An 18,949-nucleotide genomic window follows, 5' to 3' on the forward strand; every position below is an offset into this window, starting at 1 on the left:
CTTCTGAAGGCAACATTTGGCCAGGCAACATGAGGCCTAACCCTCAACTTGATGGTATTTATCTGCTTATCTACAATGCAGTGACCTTTGAGCACCTCATCGAACAAATTGCAAAATTTCAGGGAATGTTTTAGGCATCAGTGGGCAAAAGCCTATTTTAGTGCACCTGTGAACACTGGGAAAGTCCAAGTCAGAAGAAAATTGAGGCTCCCTGATACTTATATACATCTTATAGAGCTGGAAAGGACATCAGGAGGTCACCTAGTCCAGCCCCCTGCCTTCTTAGGAGGGCTAAGCACCATCCCCCTCCATCTTTTTTAAATCTATTGTGGCCCAGATCCTAAATGGCCCCCTCAAGCCCACAACCCTGGGTTTAGCAGGTCAATACTCAAACCACTGAGCTACCCCTCCTTGCCTAAATGGTTTAGGAGAAGGACTCTCTCAGCTCTTCGGCCTACACGAATGACATGTCTGAAGTGGAGTCCACTAGCAATAAGAAAGCCTTACAGAGAAGAACCACGGAAGAAGAGGAAAATAGTGGGGGTTGAGGGGGAAGAGAGGAATAGCTGGAACCACAGGGTTGGGAAAGTAGCAGTGGAGATAGTAGCATGCTGAGGGGACAGTGGAGGTAGGAAAAAGTAGAGAGCTGAGGAGAACTTACTAGCAATAGCTGTGGGGGAAGCAAGACCCCAGGAAAAGGTCAGGGTACTAACCCTGAGGGAAGCAGGAACCCAGTGAGCCCGTGGACAAAGGCTGCATTTACACTGTGAGATAAAAATTGACTTTATGAAAACTGATTTCTTAATGCTGGGTTTTATCCATTCGATTTTGAGCATCTTCACCTTCCCACATGCTCCCCAAAAAAATCGAATTACTGCTGCCACACAATTAGCTTAAATCAAGCGCTACAGCAGTGTATTGTGGGAATCTATCCCACAGTTCCCTGAGCCCCATAGCATTGTGGCCCAGTAAGTAGATGTGGATATGACATCTTCCCACATTTCATTCCCCTCTTTCCCCTTTCATGTTAAGTGTTTAAGCAGACAAGGGTGCTGCACTGAAACTTGAATGAATCATCAGTAATGGCTCAGGGAGGCTAGAAGACAGTAGACTTTTGACAAGCCAGGAACTTGAACCTGGATTTAGGCCTCCTACCAAAGAAGACCCTTATGTTTAAGTAGACATGGTTGCGACACTGAAACTCTAATGATTTATCAGGCTAAAAGACCCCAGATTATAGCCAGGTTTGGATCCAGGAAAGATCTTTAGGACTAGAATATTCCCTGCTGCAAGCCTTACTTCAACAACTGTCGTAATTGTATAGCTAACACATTGACTTCATTAGCACATGTATGGCTTGGGGTGGCTAAAAGATCCCCAGCTACAGCCAGCCCCAACTGAAAATAGTGACCCCTGAGATGTCCCCTGGGCAGCTAAAGGACCCTCAGCTACAGCCAGCCCCGAAAATCACGACCTTCAGTGGGCGCAAGCTGCCCGGCACCTTGTGCAGCACATCTTTTTATTGCAGTGGTTCCCAAACTTTTTGGAATCACGCCCCCCTTTTGATTTTTGGGAAACCCTCACACCCCCTCACCTTCTTCACAATCATCCAACCCCCTTTTAACAAAAAATTCAATTTGTAATTTAAGATAAACACAAAAACTTGACATAAAAATGTTATTTGAAATTAAAAATAAGCACAAAGAGTTTTTCTTGGCCCCTTGTGGTGCCTGATGCAGCCCCAGCTGGCCAGCTGCCTGAGCCCCATGCCAGCCTGCAGAGCTGCCTGCACCAGCTGCCTGCCCTTCTGAGCCCTGTACTGCCAGAACTGCCTGTCCAAGCTGACCCAACCCCATGCTGCCGGGGCCAGCCTGAGCGCCCCAAGCCCTGATTGTAGGGCAAGTTGCCCAAGCCCCAGGAGCCCTGCAAATCAGCCTCCTGAGCCCTGCGAGCTTCCCTGCCCAAGCCCCTCCTCCCCAGTCCCCCACACCAGGCATCCCCAGCTCCCATCTGACCCCATCCTTCTCCTCCTTCCCCTCCCCAACCCACAGTCACTTCCCTTTGCAGGAAGCAGCTAGCTCCATGTGGGTCTTTGCTGACTGCCTGCTTTTTATAGCTGCTGCGCCAGGTTGCCCACATAAACTAGCAGGGGCCGAGAGCTGGAAGCAAAGGTCAGCTCTTTCTTGGGGCGTGGGGAATAATGGGGGGGCAGAGTTGCCTCATGCCCCCCTGGAATTTCTTGATGCCCCCCAGGGGGGCAACGCCTGCAGTTTGGGAAGCCATGTTTTATTGGTTCAGGGTCAAGCCATTGGATGTAGCTGGGCATGGGAACGTTCCAGAGGGTGTGGCGCCTCGGGGGGGGTGGGTGGGAGGGAAGGGAGCAGATGCAGGGGTCAGGACAATATATAAATGTCTGGAAAGAAGTTTCTCATCCTATCAAACATGGCCCCCACCCCCAGCCTAGCTGACACATGGTAGGGGGGCGGGGCCAGCAGCTGGCACCAGGGACCTAGCTGGGGTTTACACAGAACCACAGACACCACAGCTGCACTACTAGCAAAGAAAAAGACGCAAGCTCTCTCTCCAGAGAAGAGCAAACTGCACACAAGAGCTCAGTTCCCAGGAAGCTGCCATGGGAGTGCCCGAGAGGCAGGGCAGGGGGGCCAAAGCAGGACCAGTGGCTAGAATGGAGGCACTACCCTCCAGCTGAGAGGGACCTGCTGTGAAATCAGCAAGCACCCAGACAGGCCCAGATGCCAGATATTTCAGCCTCTCATGACCTGACACCCCCAGGCTTCTGTTACCTGAGAACAGTATGCAGAAGAGTTTCTGTTTTTACAGGCCCGGACAAATAAAAGTTAACCCATACTGATTTATGTAACAGACAAGCATTAACTAAATGAAACTTCTGGTTGTCAGAACTATTTACAAGTGAGCAGTTACCGCTTGAGCTCCAGCAGAGTTTTCCCCTGAACGCCCCTTCCCAAAGTCACTCCTACTACAGTTCAAAGTGCTGTATCGATGGCAGGTAAGTAGAGGTGTTCCTCAGGAAGGAAAGGGGAAAGCTAGGGAGTCTGCCTCCTAGATGCTCTCTTCCAGGCACACGAACAGATGGAATTCTTCTCTTCTGCTCTTGACTTGGGGTCCTGCATGTAGCAATGCCGAGGAGAAATGATGGTATGTGTGTGGGTAAGACACTATGCTCCCTTGTCTTTATCTTAAACTTAAAACTGAATAAGGCTCCTAGCCTACAAGGTCTCTACATTCCCTATTCTACAGTAGGAGTGTTTCACCCTAGCCACCAGGGGGTCTCCTCTTCCTCCAGCTCAAAGCTGGGGAGGCAGAGCGAGTGAGCCCGGAGCAGGCTGGGTCACCTCCTCTGATAGCTTCTTGTCTCTAGGCAGATTTATACCATGTGGTGCCCTTTTTTCCCCTACCTTTAGTTCATGCCCTTTTCTGAGAAGCATAATGACTCAGCGATTTTTCCATACGCCATTTTAAAGATGGATCCCACTGGGGACTCCATATTGAAAAATAACTTTTAGTGAAACACCCTTAACACTTCCAGGTGCCAAATTGTAAGTCGCCCTGTTGCCTAATTCCTCTGCACCTGAGAGCATTAGAGATGGAAGAGGCCAGAGCGGACATCTGTGGAGGCTAATGAATTCAATTTAAAAGACATGGTGCATCCTCACTACCCTTCCTTCAGAGTTTTAAACTTGAACTGAACACTACACCCATCAAGTTACTCAAGCTAATGGAATTTACAGGGAGGACAGACACTTATCTCGTAGTGTCGACAGCCCTTGTAAAGAAGGGAGTCAGGCAGTAGAAGGGGTGATGAAAGGAAAAAAGGCTAATTTGCAGAGAGGAGATAGGGAAAGGAAAGCAATTCCCTGCTTTTTCATGGGAGGGATAACTCAGTGCTTAGAGCATTGCCCTTGTAAACCCAGGATTGAGAGTTCCCCTCTTGAAGGGGCGTTTTAAGGTTAAAAAACCTGTGAGATGGTGATAGTCCAGTCCCCTGCACTCACACCAGGACCTTTATGACTTCTCATGGTCCCTTCCAGTTCTATGAGGTATGTGTACCTCCATGTTTCAATATTTCAAAATGTTGACTGGGAGAGGGAATACAGAGACCCTTGAATGAGTAATGGGAGGGGAAATTTCTTAAATAAAATTGCATGGGAGGGTGAAGAGGAAAATGGAGCAATGCAATGAGCTCTTGGCATGTACAATGCAGTCTACAGCAGCAATAAAGTATGCAACACCCCAATTATAACCTCTTCTTCCAAGAGGTAGGAATTTCATGATCATTTGCATATCACTTGTTGACCACCACATACTTACCCTCAGGTGCAAATTTGATTTTTCACCTCATTGTGCTTCAGTGTTCATTTACAAACTAGATTTCATTCCTAGATTGTTCCCCAATGTCCCTTTGTATTTTTACTCCCCGACTCCCAACTAGTCCAACAGAATCAAGTTACATGAAACCAAAAAGACTAAAACCTACTTCATATTGCACCTAACACTCTTGTAAGATGTAAGGTGGGAAAATTTAGCAATTTATATTTTTCTCAAACACATCCAGTTGCTCACTTATTCAATTTATAGACTACAGCTTTTATACAGAGATTCTATTAAAGGACATTTAGTAAGCAATGAGATTGCAACCAAGGGAAAAACAAAATAAAGGAAGTGATGAAAAGATAAAAATCAACAACAACAACAAAAAAATCAACATTTGTCTGCTGAAGTTAAGTTACATGTTGAATTGTGTCCATGATTTTATTTGGGCATCCCGTGAAAACATGTACAATTAGAAGAGGCACTGTGACTAATTATGGAACAGCAGTTGCATTTTTACTTAAAATATTTAACAGCAGTTTTAGGGAATCCTCTTTCTTCTACTTATCTTTATTTCTCCCCCATTTAGGGGTAATAATTAATTGCATCAATCTTGTATATACTACCATGGTAAACAAGGTTTGCCAATAATCTTGATTTAAGTAGTTGCAATTAAATTGCTCACTTACCTATTGAAGGTACTACTTATTCATTCAAGACCTATTACATATGGGACAAAGGCTATGTCATATACAAGCAAGTGCTCGAGTAGGTTTCATTAAAAGCAAAATATGTTTTTTAAAATTCAGACTAGTAAAATTTCAGGACTTCTGGTATGTTCTTCAAAAACTGCAAAGAGTATATTTAAATTGCGTTATTGGAATTTTAACGAATTTCATGGGCAGGTCTGTTTTAATTTAGGTTTTTCTAGAAAAAAATGTTTTTCTCCTTTACTTTGCTTGGATGACTGAACTTGGTGTGACCTGAGGTAAAACAGTAAACAAGAATTCTAAGATATCTACCCATTCTTAGATAAGAAACTCAAGAGTTATATGCTTGCTTGAAAATTTTATTGACAACTGTTTGGTCCCAACACACAAAACAGCACTTGAGCCACAAAAAAAAAAAAAAGTGTCCAACAAAATATGAAAACATTTTTCTTCCCCCATCCCACCTTGAGAAGAATGTTTGCACATAAGTCGAGGTCTTCGGTGACACTTTTTTAAAACAGACATTAATCTACATTAGTACAATTAATTTGTAAATTACACAATGTCATGGTCTTAACTGTATTGAATCAGTAAGTCACATCATTCTAGTAACTCTTTGGATAAAAAAATATATTGCAATTCAATTGGCAATTTTTTTACCCTATGAACATAACTTCCCCAAAATTTATTTTATTACTTTCCAACAGCAATTTAATCAGAATTACGCAAAAATCGAAAATACATATATATGCTGACCTCCATAAATGGTACAACCACCACATTCATATAAACATTGTACAGCATTGTACCTCAATATTGCCTCCATAGCATCAACAATCTGGTAGCACTTTGGATGACTTGTAATTGCATCACATGAAAATACAGTTTTACAATTTTTTGCACACATTACTGAAACAAGGATCTAAATGATCAGCGTTAACCTTACAAAATCTATGTAAGGTGATAAGATGTTATTACATTTAACTCATGAAATTATTAAAAGCATTCTAAAAAAATGTATATTTTGTTTTTGTTTTCTATAACACTATGTCTGTAGAAGCTTAATAAGGACTCAAACACTGTGCCATAATGCCCAGAAAAACTTGAGCGTTTCCCTGTATTCAAAATGGCTATAGGTTTAGTACTGGTAATAACTGGCTATATTTAAAAGATTTTTTAACAAAATCTGACTTGTAAAATTCTGTCTATAGCCATTATTTCGTGACATTTTCAACTGTTGGCTATGAAATCTGAGCCCACTTTTATCTCTCTCTCTCTCATATGTTACAAAACACAATCTCAAAAAGAAACCATTCCACCAGTGGAAAACCTTACGTATACGTTCTTTCAGTTTTACAAGAAATTTAGTCTGCTTGGCAAATACAACCCATTGTAAATGCCAAGTTTACCCAAAATGGGTATAAGGCCTCACTCACAGGACATTTCAGCCAACTAGAAATAAGATAGTTCACACTGGTTTACCTCCCTTCCAAAGGCTGTTCTTTCCAAAAGCCAACACAGCATACCACAAAAAAACTGAAAAAAGCTCCCAGCAGGAGAAGTAAATATTAGAATAAAAACAGACACAGTTAAAAAGACAGTGAGATGAAGAGTAAGCTTCCCATTTACTACACATGCTTAAAAAAATTGAAAACAAGGTTAAGCAGAATAACCTTGGCATTTCCACACACCGCTAGAACTTTCCTTGCAAGTAGAAACAGCATCAACATCTTCCATCTTCTAGCACTTTACATCACCCGTTCTATGCTCCATCATTTATGCATTAAATGCATATTTTAGAAGTACTGGAACCTTCCTAGTAACCTAGACACACGAAAGTGTCTTAATTTTACTTTAAACTCATGACAACACCAAGACAATCTTTTTTCCTTAACCCAATCCACATCCAACTGAAACTAAACATAAAAGGGAAGCTTAAAACATCCTCAACTTCCTAGAAAGCTCCTCAGTGGAACTGAAAGTTTCACAAAACATTTAAAACAAATTTTGCAATAAATCCACATATTCTTCTACAGACATTTTTCCATGAAAGGCATTACAATGCAATTACAAATCACCTGAAGCTGCACGTAACACAAGCTTCCCCTCCTTTTCGCAGTCAAAACCCACCACGCTTATCATTCCGATCCGTAATGGTTAAAATTCCTTTACAGGCTTTTAAAGACAGATCATGCATTTTATTAATACCGCCTGAAACAATCAGTAAGCAACAGTCTATAGAATATATTATGCTACATGTAGGATTACACCACCAATGAGGCTTAAAGAAAATAAAATCCATTCCACTTCAGTTGAATTTACATTTTGCTACACCTGAACACCATTGGTTTATGGGGGAAAATAAAACTTGTTCAGAATAATTTAATGAATGCTGGAAGTTTTACCAAAATAAAAAGAGTTTGCCATGTTGACAGCCGTGTTCAGTGTAAAAAGAACAAAAATCTTCACGGAATGCATCTAAATATCAATTAAGTGACTTCTAGGCCTTCTTCTTAAAATAGATAAGGGCTACCAAATAGCTATATTTTTGTGCAGAGTCCAACAGTATTTGTCTTTCACAATAGAAGAAAATTTAAAGCTTAGTTACAGGTGCAAGTGAAAAGTTTGCTGCCAGTTTCACTTTGTTTTTGTGTTGCTTTTTGGCTGGGCTGTCCATTGCTTCCTTGCTTAGCTGAATTTCAGAAGACTGATGGGGAGGCACTGAAGAATTCTCTGTGGCACAGCTCAAGCTCTCTTTTGTTACTGTTGTAACAATTCTGTTTTTTTCTTCTTCTGTTAGAATCATTATCTCTAAAATAAATATGGACAACTAAATTATGTATAAATATCTTACTTTCAAAACCAAATTCTTTCATGGTTATGCAAGAAAATCATTTGATAGAGTTCTTCCTGGAGGGAAGTGAGACTAGCAGATTTAAAAAGCACAGCATTCAGGCGCCGCTCTGCTGCTGTTTGGCTGTAGCAATAGCTATTTATGCCTCCAATTACATGAAAAATGGGTCTAATTCACAAAAGACAACAGCATACCAAATATGGCATGTGATGTACTGTAAAAGTACCGTTAAACCATTCCTACAGGTTGCTAAAATATTGCCATGTAATGATGGCTGCATTTTAATGATGGGTGAAGCGATTCCTGTGAATTCTGAATTTAGCTCACTAGAGCACTGTATTAATTGTTTGTAAAGCACAGAGAATCAGATGGAACACCTCTTTCTGAGCTGTGCAAGCAGGAAGGCAATGGGACGCCGTGCTGCTAGAAGCAGCAGCACGGTCAAGGGAGGTACTATTTAAGCAGCAGGGAGCTGCACAGAGTACGATAAACCCTCGAGTTAATGGACTTATTGGAGGGAGGGGTGTCCGTTAAACCCAGAAGTCCACTGAATCTGAGGGTTTATTTTTGCCCTAGCACCCCCCCAGGTTCCTCCAGCTCCAGTTATTGTTCCCATTCCGCCCCCCCCCCCCACCCCCACCCCCACCCCCCGGCTGACTCACCAGAACCGCTAGAGCCAGAGCTGTCACAGCTGGGGGTGCTCCACCACCGCAGCAGGTGATACTCCGTTGCAGCCTCAAACGAGCTGCCACATGCTCCTGTGTGAAGCTGCCACATGCTCCTCCCACCAGGGGTGGGGCACATATGCAAGTGCCAACATGCCCACCCCTGGTGGGAGGAGCACATGGTGGCTCCAGCAGCAGTCTAGCCCCTGGCGGAGGACTCAGCCGTGGCAGACTGCAGTGGATGGAATTAAGAACCCCTCCAGCCGCAGCAGTGGCCCTCATAAGTCGCCTTACTTTTTTTGGGTGGGGCAGGGGGCGGATTTAGGATTTTACGGCCCCCAGAGGGCTTCAGGAACAACAGGGGGGCTGACAGATGTCCCTTGTTCCCGAAGTCCGCTAAATCGGGGTCCCTATAATTGAGGGTTTACTGTATATACCTTAGAAAGTCAAGTACCCAGGACACTGTTTGCCTAAGCTGTGTCCCACCTACACATTTACTTAGACCCATGCTAGCTGGCATGCACTGTCTGTACTCTACATATCACCATAAACAGACCTAGCCTTCAGATATTCGCCTATGGCTATTCACTCTTACCAGAGAGTGGTGGAATGCGTTCCTCAAACTGAATGAGGTCTGCAGACTCAAGAATGACTGGATCAGGTGTGAGTTGTGGGGATGGTAGGCAGGAAGGAACTGGTTCACACAAGAGGTCAACAGGTGATGTATTTGCGAGGCAAAGGAGTTCTTGTTCAGTTTGATTAGAAACTGCAAAAATAAGATGATCTTTCAAAAATATCACCAATTTTAAAATATTTGAAGGCCATAGTAAATATTTCAATAGCTGGTAAACTCCAAGTATGTAGCTCAAATACTCCAAGGGGATTTATAGACAAAACCCACACTGAAATATAACGAAGTCCTGTGGCCCCTTACAGGCTTAACAGATATATTGCAGCATAAGCTTTTGTGGGCAAAGACACAGCTTGTCAGATGCATCTGACGAAGCAGGTCTTTGCCCATGAAAGCTTATGCTCTGATAAATCTGTTAGCCTATAAGATGCCACAGGACTTCTTATTGTTTTCGCAGATACAGACTAACATGGCTACCCCTCTGATACTTGTCACACAGAAATATGTTCAGCTCCCAGCCTGAAACAACAGGTGTGTGTTGGGGAAAGTGGTTTGTAACATGACCTGACAGTTGCAAGCTTAGAGCCTGAGAGAGAGAGACAAGGGAGCAACGTATAGATACCAAGATCTTAACCACCGAAGGAGGACATGTCATCTTACAGAGACAGTACTTAACCAGATAAGATCTTAAAGAATATATTTAACTTGAACAAGACCTTGCCTACACATAAGATATGGATGTAGCTATGTCACCCTTGCACAGGTGTGAAAAATCCATACCCCGACCGACACAGCTACACTGACCTAGCTCACAGTGTAGGCACAGCTGTGTTGTGAGAAGGCTTCCACTGTGGCTCAGGGAGGCAGATAAACCCCTTCCATCAGTGTAAGATGTCTACACTATAGGGTTATGTATCAGCATATCTATAGCAATGCAGCTATGCCAGCATCGTCTCCATAGTGTAGACATACCCTGAACTGGTAGCAAAGTTCACGACGCTCCATTCTACTCCTCAAAGAGATGGTCCTAGCACAGTATTTTTCAAACTTTAAGTCATGACTCAGTGCTCAGTCATGGAGCTTAGACCCTGAGTCACTTTGCTCAGTACCCAGGAACCCTGGTGTCCAGCTAAAGTGGGGTCATGATCCATACATTGAAAACTACAAGGGGAATCACTCCCTACCTGTTCAGATACTGTGCACTCCAGAAGCAGCCAGCAAATCTGGCTCCTAGGCAGGGGGCCAACGGGCTCTGAATGCTGCCTCCACATTCCTAGCCAACAGTAGCTGGGGGAGCAACACCTGCATGCCTCTGACTAGGAGCCAGACCTGCTGATGGGTGGTGCCAGGTGCAGCACAGTCTGGAGAAAAAGCCAGCCTCTGCATCCCTGCTGTGACGCTGACTGGGAGCTCCAAGACAAAACCTGGCTCCCCAGCTATGTGCCCCAGCCCAGAGCCTGCACCCCAACCCAGAGACCTGACGCTTCCTATCACACTCCAAACCTCCTGCCTCTGCACAGAGCCCCCTCCCATGCCCCTCGTCCCCAGCTCCATTGAGTCATGGGCATCAATTTTCTTCAACTGGATCACCAGGAAAAGTTTGCAAATCAGAGTTCTAGTGTATTTCCTCCTAACATCAACTAGAACTTCTGTCTCGAGGGCCATTCTATTACAGTAATACAGCACTGAGGTAACAAAAGGAGTTTGTAACCATGGCAAGGTCTTTGCGACAAGGGCACAGGCTCCTGACTGGCCACAACTGGAAAAAGACTATTGACAGAACTACTACTGTCTGTAGCAGCAACAGCAGAAGTGAGGGAGAGCTAACATGCATATAATATGCAAAAATAATATAGCTGCACCAAAGTACAGTCCTCTACTCTCCTAGTGGAATCCCCCAATGGGCCACACTCATTTTCATTTAATCTCTCTCAACTCCCTTCACTTCAGTGGAAGTTGAAGGCAAACCAAGGGAACTCCTCTGAAAAAGATTTTCAGCAACTTGGAAGAGCAAACCTTGGGAGCTCACAGGAACAGGCTCCTCCTTACATAAACAGAAATGTACCTATAGACTTTGGTGAAAAAGGCTGGTATCTTTAAACATCTTATATCACAAATGTTTATTTCAAATAACTAGGTCACACAGTTCTTTTCCCATGCTGCTTTGCTTTCAGTGTATTTCTGCACAGACGGAACAACTTTATTATATATATATTAAATTTGCATTACCATCAGTAGGTGTTCCTAGTTTTAATTCCATTGATGCAGTGGATCCTAGGATCTCCATAATGTGTCCATTATTGTCATCAAGTTGATTTCCATGATCATCCACATGATCAGCAGGGGAAAAACTGGGTGAGCTAAAACGAGCTTCAAAAAGGCAAATTCATGTATCACTGATCACCCCTAAAAAGACATTAGTTAACTTTAGCATGATTGTTAGCGTACAGAGTTCAACTGGCTTACTTACTTTTCATGTCATTCTTTAGTACTACAATCCTCTTATGCCCATGTCCTTTGATCCAGACCACCTATTCATAAGAAAAAGTTCAGTGTAACAAGCACCATTTACACTGACATCAATACCTAATAGATACAACCCCCCCGCCCCCCCCCCCCAACTTCTCTCACACAGAGAAAATGTCCAAAGGAAAGCAAGCTAACTCAAAATTAGACTGCTGATTTAACGGCCTTGCTCTGAACACTTTTTTTTTTTTAAATCAAGACACGCTGTCTGAAACAAATTGACATAATACTGTGAACTACCCTCAAAGAAAAAAAACAAGATTAGTTTATTTGAAAAGCTTATGGCTGAAGATTTTTTAGATCCTAGAATGTATAAACCAACCGCCTGGCATCTGAGATGCCACACTGGAATTAAATATGTGGAATTCCTATGCCTTTTAGATTTGCACTAAGGCTTCAAAGTTACATGGCTGCTGGGACATTGTCAGGTAAACTAGGCACAATACATCTGCAACTCAGCAACTAAAATACATTTTGTTTCTCAGGGGTGGGCAAGATCCAGCCCATGGCTGCTCCTGTGGCTGCTCCCTGTAGCTCTGCAGCTGGCTGCTCCCTGTAGCTCTGTGCTGCAGAGTAGGGAAAGCCTTGTATGCTGCCTCCGTGCCCTCCCGCCAGCAAAATCTCTCAGCTCCTATTGGCAGAAAACCAATAAGAAAGAGAAACTGGTCAAGGGGAGCTGAGAGATTCACACCCTATCCTGCACCTCAGTCCTCTACCCTGAGGGACTTTCTGCACCCAACCTCCACCCCAGACCCTGCTATTCCCTCTATAGAAAAGTGTGGCACTTGACCATTTACCAAAATATTGGAGTGCACCCCCAATCAAAAATTATTACCCATCCCTGCTCTTCAGCATATATAGGAAGAGTCAATTTTCATCTGGTGGATATTAGCAACATTTTTGGTCCATAAATAAGGGATGTTTTTATGGAGTTTTCACTGCACTTTTATTTATGTATGTATTCATTTGATTCCAACAATGAACACACTGAGTGATTATGGTTTTCTATTGATGAGTCCAGTTCAGTAAAATGGATGGTTTAAAATATGTAATATTTAGCATGAACTTCCTTGTGACTATAGCAACGGATCATACAGCATATGAAGCAGAATTCTGGTTGCATAATGTGTTTAAATTAAGCGTGCCAATCAGGAATCTGAATTTATGATTATGACTCAGTAATAGTTTTTCAGACCTGTGGAATTGCTCCCAAGAGCTCTTCTAAACTATGATATCCATATATTTTGGGCTGCAGCACTTCTCCCGTATACTTGGTATATGCTGTTGGGAACTCGTGTAGGAAGATTTGCTGATAGTGGTAAGTGTGAAGCAAGGACCTCACATTCTTTGCAAACAAATAAAGGTTTGTAAGTTTCACACATTCCTCTGCCACATCATTGGTAAAAACCTGTGCAAAAGCAAAGAAATGTTACCATACTAATGTATGTGTCTGTTAGTCACAGTAATATCCTTCAAAAGCACAAGCAAGCACCACAGACTGAATTACAACTAAAGCCAAATAAGTATCAGTTTTAAATATAGTTCTAAACAAAAACAAGCAAATCAGTATTCCTAGTAGCTTCCATACCTCAACCAAGTAAGGCAGACTCTTCAGGAGCTCAGTTAAGGTCATAAATCCATATTCACATGGATTAAGGGGAGCACTGTGGACAGTTTCATAATGACTTTTAAGCTGGTCAACAGAAAGAAAAGTGGTTTCATCCCAAGACATCATCAATACCAGTAGTTGTGCAGTCAGAGTACGCAGAGACTTTCTATTTATCAGCTGTATCTGTTTACCAGATTCTGTCTCAGCAACCTGAAAAATGTTCATATTAAAAGAGAGAAGAAAAATGAATGACACTGGGTTCTACAAAATGGGTATTGTTTGTATCTAAAAAACACCCAACAAAACATTTTCCAGTCGATAATCTAAATGTAAAAGAAAAAAGACTGCTATACACAGATGTTTATACTCTCTGGTGCCCCACTGGACAAAACTGTTTACAGGTCCATGTATTTTCCCGCCGCCCATCAGAAAAAGTACCAGTTTTCGAAGTAAAACATTAAGGAAATTCAAAAGGAAGGGGAACCCCAATGAAAATAAAAATTGAACTTGCAATCTTGACATTTTAGAAAAGATAAGACAAAAGGATTATCCTTGGTCCTACAAACCCATGAAATCCTGGCTTTTGAAGACCATACTAAAAATGTTTACCTTTACAACATGACAAAGTTTTTGCGTTAAAGCTAGAACTGAGCTGACATCATAGTCATGAAGGCGCAATGTGTAACCAAACGTTTTATTGTACTCTGTAAGTAAATCAGCCATCATGACGCAGTTGTCTTTCTGGGAGCGCAGGAGTTTAACAAACTGGGCTGCTAAAGCTTTGACCCGTTCCACCTCTGTCAGTGTCAGAATTTTTTCCTCTCCACATTCTAATACCTGGGGGTGGGGATGGAAACAAAAGTCAAGTTATGCTTTCTTAATGAAGCTATTTACGTAACCTGACCAGAAAATCCAGTTTGCAAGTAACATTCAGTAAAGGCTATTAGATATTTATAGAAGTGTGTTTTACATAAGAATTCAGTTACTTTGCAGAAGGCATCCACATGAAAGCAAGCAGAAATAACAGATGTTCCTCAAGAGAGAATCAAGTAAGTCTTGCTTAAGCTATTGAATTTGGTCTCTGTCTAAACTGATTCAGAAAAAAGGATATATGATTTGTTGTCAATTAGTTTTTTAAAATTCAATTTCAAATCATTCCAGCTTACAACTTAAATCTAAAAAAATACCCTTTAACCTGATAGCACCCCTTTAAGAAAACTTTTTATGGTCTATGAAAAATAGTAAATATAACTAACCAAGTACAATCACAAAAGTTAGAAGTGCAGGCAGATATGTAATTCACAACTCCTAGTCAAGTTAATCTACCTGGAAATAGATCCTGATGATATAAAGAATACCACGTATACAGGTGTGATCTGAAAAATGCTGAACTATACTCGAATTTCTAGAACTTACTTGCAAGACATCTGGTATTGCTTCAAATAGTTCAAGTAGTTTGGTAAACCCATAATAAGCAAGTTTGCACTGACGACCGAAGTGGTGGTGGTAAGAAGGAATAAATTTATTAAAGGGCATTCGGAAATGGGGTTGATGACGCACCAAGTCAACTACCTCCTTGGAGAATTGCTTTGTCCTTTCAATTTCTTCCTGGGTACGTTCTAAAAGTGAAAGACATTAAAACGAAGGGAACAGTTATGAAATAGCTTACAAATCAAGAAAAGGTATACAAAGAAAATACAGGGCTTCAAAATCAGTTTATTTTTAAGATTTGTATCAGCCACAAAAATTAATCTCTTTTTTCTTTGTGGTTGGAAAGTGTGCCAATACAGCAGAAGGTCTCTGTCATCTTTAATTATTTCATAAGCTAAATACGTGATCACGTAGCAATCACTGTACAGTGTTTATTCAGCAAGTTTTTTTTAAAATTACCTCATACTTCAACTTCTCCCCATTTAGTCATCTTGCACAAAAGGTTTGACTACCCTCAGTATTACTTAGTAAAAGGAATACAAAATGTAACACTAGTAGCATAACATTCCATTTAATCCATTACAGAAATTTTGCTTTTTAAAAGGCTAGGAATATACATAGTTACCTCTCAGTCATGGGATTATGATAATATAATGGCATAATTTGGGTGGTTTTCTTCTGTACATGTCGCAAATGAGATGGTCATCTTAAATTTTACATTTGTATTACAACTTGCTTTACCCAATGAGTTAATTTGAAACTATGTGAGAACACAAAATATACTGGCAATAGGGAAGGCAGAATATCATTTTATAAATTAATAAATTATTATTTTAACAGATCAAAATGAATACTGACATACCTCTTTTGGGGATACAAATGACCATTTCATTGTCTTGCTGAGACAGACAGATTGTTGTTTCTGGAATTTCTGATATTATATCTGCCAACTCACACACTCCATAGTCAGTAACATCCCAATCTTTAGAGAAACACCTGAACAATTTAAGAACAAAATTGTAAAGCAATTCCAGAGAGTTTATGTATTCTATATATGGCAATTAAACGTGAAAAAGTTAGCTGCATAAACAAACTATTGGGTGCTTCAGACCGACTTGAATAATTCAAAAAAAAAAAAAAAAAAAAAAAAAAGCATTAAGAACATTATTGCACTACACCAGAACTTTATATAATAGTTTAGAATAAAAACAGATCAACCTTCTACAAGACCATCTAAAAACAAGCAAACATGGCATATTTCTCATTTATAACTTCATGTCCTATGATCTCATGACCTCCTGACTTCACAGTAGGGAAAACAACATGCTGAGATTGATTTCAGAAAGATTCTGCCAACTAAGGCTTCAGTTACACTATGAGATACATTTGACTGTTAATGAAATCAATTATTTAACCTCAATATTATGAATTTGAATTAAGTGTCTTGAAATTCGACCCATCTTTCTTCTGTGTTGAGTCTCCGTGTCCCCAAGGCCCTGTGCAAGTTTGACAGTGTGAGTAGTGCATGGTGGGTACCTATCCCACAGTGCTTTAGCCCACGTTACTTGTGGTGTTTCATGTTTGAATCCCAGAATACTAAGCACTGTCCCAGAAGTCAGCGCACCAGTAACCACGCGACAACGAACTGGAGATCACGCCATCTCCTGTGCGCTGGAATGCTGCAGCATGGATCCCCAAATGCTTAAACTCATAGCACACATTGTTTTGGCAACCACACTGGCTGTCACGCAATTTTGCCTTCAATTACAAAGCTCAGATGGTTCAGTATCATAATGGTGCTGCTGCTGCTGCTGCCACAGTTTGGAAGAGCAAATCTCCCAACTGCAGTCCAAGACTAATTCTTGACACCTCCTCCCCTGGCTCCTTCTGCCCTTCTACACTCTGATTTGCTCACCTTGATCATTTTTTTCTGATTTGTCCTCGTTGATTACTGTTTTTGGTTCTCTGTGCCTTAAATATTGAGTCTGTTCTGGTATGGCTATAGTCTAAAGAAGTGGGTCTATCCCACGAAAGCTCACCTAACAAATTATTAGAGGGGTAGCCGTGTTAGTCTGGATCTGTAGAGCAACGAAGGGTCCTGTGGCACCTTATAGACTAACAGAAAAGTTTAGAGCATGAGCTTTCGTGAGTTAACTCACTTCTTCAGATGCTGAAGAAGTGCATCTGAAGAAGTGAGTTAACTCACGAAAGCTCATGCTCTAAACTTTTTTGTTAGTCTATAAGGTGCCACAGGACCCTTCGTTGCCCTAACAAATTATTGTTAGTCTTTAAAGTGCTACTTGACTGCTTTTTTGTTTTAATTTAGTGTCATGTGTCTGTATTAGAATTCTGGCAGCCAACTCCCTCTTAGACTACACTTAAAAAAAAAGTTGCATGCAAATGTGGACAACAGATGCCCAATGTTTCATTAAAGACAAAAAACAAACTTACCAGTGATAAGCCTGTAAGAATTCTCTCACAATAACTTGTTTACTGGCCTGGGATTTGAGAAGTTTCAGTAAGTCCTGAGTGAAACGTTTTACTTGGGCCCTGTATGTTAGGGTTAACAAGCGTTTAGAGCCCATGCCAAGAATCTAGAACATAAGCAACAAATCTCTTGTCAGCATAAAAGCCAAGCAGTGACTTCTCAGCATTGATCACTTATGATCTCTTGCAGCCCCTTCCCCAAGTAAATTACGTTAAGTGCTATTTAAAAATAAATAGCAGCAGACTGTCATAAGAGATTCTTAATGCACGACTGAGAGGCTACCTTTCTGAATATCTCTTCCATAACAAAACATGGTTCATTAGGAAAGGACAACCACATTCTCCAAGAGAACTGCAACACCTCCTGTACAAGTGATTTAGTGGTGGTTGTTGTAAGATCATAACAGTATGCTTCCCCTAACACCAGGGAATGTTAACAAACCTATGGTGCTAAAAAAACTACCTGTGTCCAAATCACTTAAATAGTATTACTTCAACTAAACAAAAAAAAAAAAAAACAAAACAAAAAAATCAAGACTACTCAATTTCAGCCTCTCACAACTAGTAATACTGATGTACTGGTCCATCTAAATGCCGGTGAGTGTTATCCCATGGCTGAAAAAAATACCACTAGCATGAAGATAAAGAGGAGATTTCAAGAGTAACAACATAGGCCCAAGGTGTTCAAACATGAGACTACCACTATATATTTAGCTTAGTAAAGAGATTTAGCTGTTGGCCATAGTGTGCCATTCACATCCATGGGAACTGCAGGAAGAGGTGTAGGTTGGACGACTGCTTCCCACAGCTACCATACTTTTGAACAGGTAAACAATGTGTCAGGCGGCTCACGAGGTACTAGCCCTCATGAATGGCATCCGCTCATCAACAACCCCTGGACTAGATCGTAATTTCTCCATGTGGTCTTGGAATCTATGAAAGTTAGATTTAGGAGAACTTTGCATAGATTTATAAGTTCTGAAGACACAGTAATAGCTGTCTGGTTATCACCCCCTACATGAAACAACTGAATCCTAGGTACAGCCCTCTGCCTCATAAAACATGACAAGATAGTTGATAAAAACATTCTGTACCAAAAACTGCTACATTTGTGAACTCAGCTGATTCAAGCTGTGAATATCCAGGCGATGAAAATAAAAAATGTGACACTGAACTCACTTGCAATACATGAGGCACTGCTTCCAGTAACTCCATTAATTTGGAATACCCATAGTCAGACACACGGCACTGCTTCGCAAAGTGATGATGATATGTTGGGATGAATTTACTGACAGGCATGATACAAGATGGCTGGCTTTTCAGTAAATCTATCACTTCTCTGCTGAACTGAATAAGCTGTGGGTTACCTACGGGACTCTTCGAACGTAAAAGCCAAGGATCTAGAAGGAGAATGTTTTGTTTTAAGAACAATGTATTCATTTTAAACAGACATGATATATGTTACTAAGAGTTTATGATTACATTCCTCCATGAGGCAATATTTAAATAATTGGAGGTTTGTTAATACACTAAAAACTCAATGTCAAAACCAAATTTTCTATCAAAATTTTTGACAAAAGATCAATTTATTGTACATAACTATCAGGAGCAACCTTCCCTCCCCAACAACAGAACTTTTCTTCAATTATAGACATTATAATAAAGATTTATTTCTTAAAGTTACAA

General features: G+C 41.2%; 1 protein-coding gene across 4 annotated transcripts in view; it reads right to left on the bottom strand.

The window, feature by feature from the left end:
* Positions 1 to 5,381: 5,381 nt before the first annotated feature.
* MARF1 (meiosis regulator and mRNA stability factor 1) overlaps positions 5,382 to 18,949 on the bottom strand; it is a 40,615-nt gene continuing 27,047 nt past the window's right edge. For 2 of the 4 annotated variants that reach the window (XM_075011293.1, XM_075011295.1), the window contains exons 17-27: positions 18,443 to 18,663; positions 17,228 to 17,370; positions 15,639 to 15,772; positions 14,762 to 14,964; positions 13,955 to 14,182; positions 13,325 to 13,555; positions 12,932 to 13,144; positions 11,681 to 11,741; positions 11,440 to 11,580; positions 9,175 to 9,345; positions 5,382 to 7,871 (exon numbers count right to left, since the gene is read on the bottom strand). In XM_075011293.1, coding sequence (XP_074867394.1) covers positions 7,654 to 7,871; positions 9,175 to 9,345; positions 11,440 to 11,580; positions 11,681 to 11,741; positions 12,932 to 13,144; positions 13,325 to 13,555; positions 13,955 to 14,182; positions 14,762 to 14,964; positions 15,639 to 15,772; positions 17,228 to 17,370; positions 18,443 to 18,663 — 1,964 coding nt within the window. In that variant the 3' untranslated portion in view covers positions 5,382 to 7,653. The remainder of the gene's footprint in view (positions 7,872 to 9,174; positions 9,346 to 11,439; positions 11,581 to 11,680; positions 11,742 to 12,931; positions 13,145 to 13,324; positions 13,556 to 13,954; positions 14,183 to 14,761; positions 14,965 to 15,638; positions 15,773 to 17,227; positions 17,371 to 18,442; positions 18,664 to 18,949) is intronic. The other 2 variants (XM_075011296.1, XM_075011294.1) reach the window with 2 other exon arrangements.

The sequence above is a fragment of the Carettochelys insculpta genome, chromosome 16, assembly GCF_033958435.1.
Source record: "Carettochelys insculpta isolate YL-2023 chromosome 16, ASM3395843v1, whole genome shotgun sequence".
NCBI lineage: Eukaryota > Metazoa > Chordata > Testudines > Carettochelyidae > Carettochelys > Carettochelys insculpta.